Below are 5,261 nucleotides of genomic sequence, written 5' to 3'. Positions count from 1 at the left end.
CTGCAACCCAACATACCCCAGACTAAGCTGCAATTCATTGCTTACTTCTGTGTTTGTATCACATGTTAATTGACCATCAGAGCACCTATTTTCATCTATTTTATGAGTCGTGTTTAATAATTAAGGTTAAAGATAAGACGGTGTGAGAGAAAATACATATGCTTGAGACTGATAGACTTGAGTGATCTCTTTTGTTTATTGCTGCTTAACTTTGGAAAGATAAATTAACCTCCCTGACCCAGTTTCCTTATCTGTAAAATGAGGATCATTAAGAGTAGCTACCTAATAGCTAGCATTATATGAACTAGTATGAAAAAAGTGAATGCTCTAGAAGCAGTGCCTGCACATAGTGCTTCAGAAGTGTTAGCTCTCATTATTTTTAACATTGTTTGAACCTACTCCAGAATGTAAGTTCCACACAAAAAGGGACAATCACTATGTTTGTATTCTGATGTACAGCACTGTGCCTGGCATGTGGCATGTGGTCAGTAAATGCCTGTTGAGTGAGTGAATGTTTTAACGAATCTGTAAAATAATTCTCATCGTTAGCATCCTCCTCCTCCCTACCTCCACCTCCTGCTCCTCCTCTTTCTCCTCTCTGAATCCTCTACCGCGTTAGAATGGTGCTTTATGCCCCACAGAAAAATTTCAAGTGGAGAGAACATCACCGAACGCTCCTCATCCCTTGACGCTTTAGCTATCTATATCTGTTACCCCCTTTCTTGAAGTCTCTTTTCGAACAAGTTCGACTTCACTAGCAACCATTTCAACCAGTTTAGCCTGCCCTTCAGAGGTGGGGGGCGGGAATGAGAGACAAGGGGTGGAAGACAGGGAGTGGGGCGTGGCCACCACGGTGCAAAGCCTGACTGAGCCTGCGTAGGCTGCGGCAAAACTAACCGCTCTGAGGCTTGCAGTCTTTGCTGGCCAGCGCTTGTGTAGAAAGATCGCTTTTCACACCAGATCTCACTTTTGATCCTTCCAGCTCCAGCGTCTCGGGCTTCAGCTTTGTGCCGAGGCACCAAAGCTCCTACGGTCCTTTCTCTGACTGATCGCTGATCTCACTGTTCCCGCTCCTGTCTCCTGGAACCATGTCTCTGGTAAGCCAGAATGCACGCCACTGTAGCGCGGAGATCACTGCAGATTACGGCGACGGCCGGGGTGAAATACAAGCTACTAACGCCTCCGGGTCCCCCACCTCCTTGCTAGTCGCAGATGCCCCCCAGTGCCCTCAGGCGCCAATCAACCCTCAGTGTGTCAACACTTCCCAGGCCGTTCAGGACCCGAATGACCTGGAGGTCCTGATCGACGAGCAGTCCAGACGTTTGGGGGCGCTCAGGGTCCATGACCCTCTAGAAGACAGATCGGTTGCTTTGGTAAATTTCATGAGAATGAAAAGCCAGACTGAGGGGTCTATCCAGCAGTCCGAGATGCTGGAGTTTCTCAGAGAAGACTCAGATCAGTTCCCTGAGATCCTCAGACGAGCTTCAGCTCACCTGGACCGGGTCTTTGGGTTGAACCTGAGAATTATTGATCCCCAGGCTGACATCTACAATTTAATCAGCAAACGAGGTTCCCTGATCACTGACAGGATAGCAGGGTCTCTGGACATGCCAAAAGCAGGTCTTCTGGCCCTAGTCCTAGGCCACATTCTCTTGAATGGGAACCGAGCAAGAGAAGATTCCATTTGGGATCTGCTGATAAAAGTTGGTATGTGGGATGAGCCTCAGAGGAACAACAACCTCTTTGGGAACACAAGGAACCTCCTCACTACTGACTTTGTGTGCATGCGATTCTTGGAGTACTGGCCAGTGTATGGCACTAATCCCCTTGAATTTGAGTTCTTGTGGGGCTCTAGAGCTCACAGGGAAATCACAAAGATGGAAGCCCTGAAGTTTGTGTCAGACGCCCATGATGAAGAACCCTGGAGTTGGCCAGAACAATATAATAAGGCCCTGGAAGCTGACAAAACCAAAGAAAGAAGCCTGACTGCTGGCTTAGAGTTCTGGTCAGAGGACACTATGAATGATAAGGCAAATGATTTAGTCCAGTTGGCTATTAGAGTCACTGAGGAGTTGCTGCCTATACATCAGGATGAGCTATTGGCTCACACTGGCAAAGAATTTGAGGATGTGTTCCCAAATATCCTCAATAGAGCTACTCTAATTCTTGATATGTTCTACGGGTTGTCTCTGATTGAGGCTGATACCAGTGAGCACATCTACCTCCTTGTCCAGCAACCAGAATCAGAAGAAGAGCAAGTGATGCTAGAGAGCCTGGGGAGACCCACTCAAGAATATGTAATGCCAATCTTAGGTTTGATATTCCTGATGGGCAACCGTGTCGAAGAGGGCAATGTCTGGAACATGCTTCGAAGATTTAATATGGATGTAGGGAGAAAGCATGCCATCACCTGTAAACTTATGAGACAGCGCTACCTGGAATGCAGACCACTGTCCTACTCTAACCCAGTTGAATATGAGCTTCTATGGGGTCCTCGAGCTCACCTTGAAACCACCAAAATGAAAGTCTTGGAGTACATGGCCAGGCTCTACAGAAAGCGACCACAGGACTGGCCAGAGCAATATAGGGAAGCTGTGGAAGATGAGGAGGCCAGAGCCAAATCTGAGGCAAATACCATGTTCTTCCTTGGCCCCATGTGAAGTCTGGGGAATATATATCACTTCAGTTGAGTGGCATCAGTTAAAGATGCCTTGGGGAAATGGGCATAGGGGCTCTAAATTAGAAGTTGGGGAGGGTTTGGGTGGGAAGTACACATTGTGCTTGCTGTCTGTGTTCCAATTTTAATAGTATTTGCTTCCTTTTAATATATCCTTGGATTAGGTTAATGATCAATATTTATGAATTGAACTTTTCATTTGCCATCCCTGTCTTGTTTCAGTATAAAAGTTCAGATAGCTCTGTAAAATGTATTGAGAATATTTACATCTTTGAAATAATCAGTAAAATGATTTGGTACAGGAGTTAAATAACAATAACACACACATAACAAAACAAACACAAAACCACTGATTTGTGATTGCTCTTCCTTTGTGTCTACCATTGTATACATATATACAACAGTATATATATGTATATATGACTGCCATTTACCTGTGTTTGCAATAAAAGCATAATAAATTAGACACCATGCTTATTCATTTGTTTATTCTATAAGCATTTTTAAAGCACCTGCCATGCTTTGAGAACAGTGTTATGTGCTGGGAATATAAGGGTGAAGAAGACCATCTGGGCTCCAGGGCTTAATAGGGAGGGCTCATGAAAGTAAACCAGTAATTATATTATGCTATAGCAAATGGTATAATAGGCATAGGCTCAGAGTTCTATGAGAGTCCATAGGAATAGCTCCCAACTTTAAATGCTGGGAAGGATGGTGGGAAGGTGATGGGGTCCAAGAAAAGCTGGGGAAGGTGCAGAGGTGTCAAGCCTGGATGAGTGAGAAAGTAGTCAGGATTAAGTGGTATGGAGGACTGCAGATAAGATGTGCTTTAGTGACATCTGTTATGAGACCTGAGGTTGGGGAGAGGAAGGGAAGGACTGCTAGTGAAGACAGAGTCAGCATGTAAAGCACCTCTGAAGAATTTGAAAGTAGCTTAGAAAGACAATGTTGGGTTTAAGGGAGGAGTGGGAGAAATAAGTTTGTGGTAGAGGTAACAAGAGTCCATATCCTCAGAGTGACTCTTGAGAGCCAACAGTGGTCTTGCACCTTGAATCAGACTGAAAAATCTACCTGGAGGAACTTTGCAGGGGATCCTCTGCCAATGCGGTTTTTTTCAGCACCCAAGTTGTTAAGGTGAGTGTTCACATTTTGCTCTCTTCATCCTAATCCCCCTTATAGCTTCTAACCTGGCTAATAGCTCTCCACAAGCCTTTCCTAGAGAGCCAGCAGGTAACAATTTCTGAGAGGGAGCCCTCTTATACAGATGAATGTCATATGGAAAATCGCTTATTACAGAGGGAGAGCTGCTTCCTACCAGTAGTGTAGGATCTATATTTCTTCATTTCCTGGCACACACAAGCTTTCTGCCTTTTTCATCCATTTAATCACCAGGAGCTACTCCCATCTGCTACTTCCTACCAGATGGGAGTTGGAAGACGTTCCTCACATTTTAATCAGCCTCAGGAAGAGAATGGCACAATCATTTTGCTGAGGGAGCGGGCAGGGAGAAGGAAGATATGCCCTTTTGTACCCAAAGTCTGGCCGGTTGAGATGCAGACGCCTAATTAGAGCTGTCGGCTTGGGGACGCCACTGCGCAGGCGCACTCCGTGGTTGCTAGGGCAATACAGCTCCGTCTCAGTGATCTTCCCAAGGGTAGCATTCCAAAGACTGAATGCTAAGGGCGGGGCTTCCAGCGACGAGAAAATGAGTAATTGGAGAATATTATTTGAAAGGGTTCTTGAAAATGGGGTGGGGTGGGTTGTCAGGGGGAAGAGTATCCAATTCAAAATGTGCGACCTTCGAGCAGAGTCTTGCCTGTGCACTAAACAGCAATTCTGTCATTCTTCAGCTCCCTTGGACACTTAACCTGTACATGCTTGTGGGACGGCGGAGGGAATGGAAGCAAGTACTTTAAGCTGCCAATTTTTTTTTTTTTTTTAACTCTGGCTTTTGGGATTGGTACAATTTCTTTTTTCTTTCTTTCTTTCTTTCTTTTTTTTTTTTTTTTTTCTTTTTTTGAGATGGAGTTTTGCTCTTGTTGCCCAGGCCGGAGTGCAGTGGCACGATCTTGGCTCACTACAACCTCTACCTCCCAGGTTCAAGTGATTCTCCTGCCTCAGCCTCCCTAGTAGCTGGGATTACAGGCACGCACCACCATGGCCGGCTAATTTTGTGTTTTTAGTAGAGACGGGGTTTCGCCATGTTGGACAGGCTGGTTTCGAACTCCTGACCTCAAGTGATCCACCCGCCTTGGTCTCCCAAAGTGCTAGGATTATAGGTGTGAGCCACCGCACCCGGCCGGATTGTTGCAATTTCTGGGTCCACAAACACATCAGCTCTTTTGGGGGGATCCAGTAGGGAGAGGCAGGAATTTGCCAAGAGGAAGGTGTAGCTTCTGGACCAACAATGATCAATGTAATGCTGCCAATTGTTTTGAGCCAGGCACTGTACTGGGTTCTTCATGTTCTTAGATCTAATCTTTCCACCATTAAAAGGAGCATTTTAATAGTACTACTTAGCACTACAGGAAATTGAGATGTAACTAATATGCCCAAGGGCATATAGCCAATCAATAAGAACTGG

At 45.4% G+C, this 5,261-nt stretch overlaps 1 protein-coding gene across 1 annotated transcript; it reads left to right on the top strand.

Moving 5' to 3' along the window:
* The first annotated feature begins 765 nt into the window (after positions 1–765).
* Positions 766–3,146, top strand: MAGEE2 (MAGE family member E2). Its single transcript, XM_032251326.1, has one exon. It carries the CDS (start codon positions 1,089–1,091, stop codon positions 2,658–2,660), a length of 1,572 nt encoding a protein of 523 aa, XP_032107217.1. The 5' UTR covers positions 766–1,088; the 3' UTR covers positions 2,661–3,146.
* Positions 3,147–5,261: the final 2,115 nt, after the last annotated feature.

The sequence above is a fragment of the Sapajus apella genome, unplaced genomic scaffold, assembly GCF_009761245.1.
Source record: "Sapajus apella isolate SASKATOON/1434 unplaced genomic scaffold, GSC_monkey_1.0 scaffold75, whole genome shotgun sequence".
Classification (NCBI taxonomy): domain Eukaryota; kingdom Metazoa; phylum Chordata; class Mammalia; order Primates; family Cebidae; genus Sapajus; species Sapajus apella.
The sequence above is the reverse complement of the archived record's forward strand: the minus strand, read 5'-3'. Positions and strand labels throughout refer to the sequence as shown.

What these genes read in the sequence shown, in the direction of transcription:
- MAGEE2 (XM_032251326.1), top strand. Translation starts at nt 1,089, where the DNA reads ATGTCTCTGGTAAGCCAGAATGCACGCCACTGTAGCGCGGAGATCACT.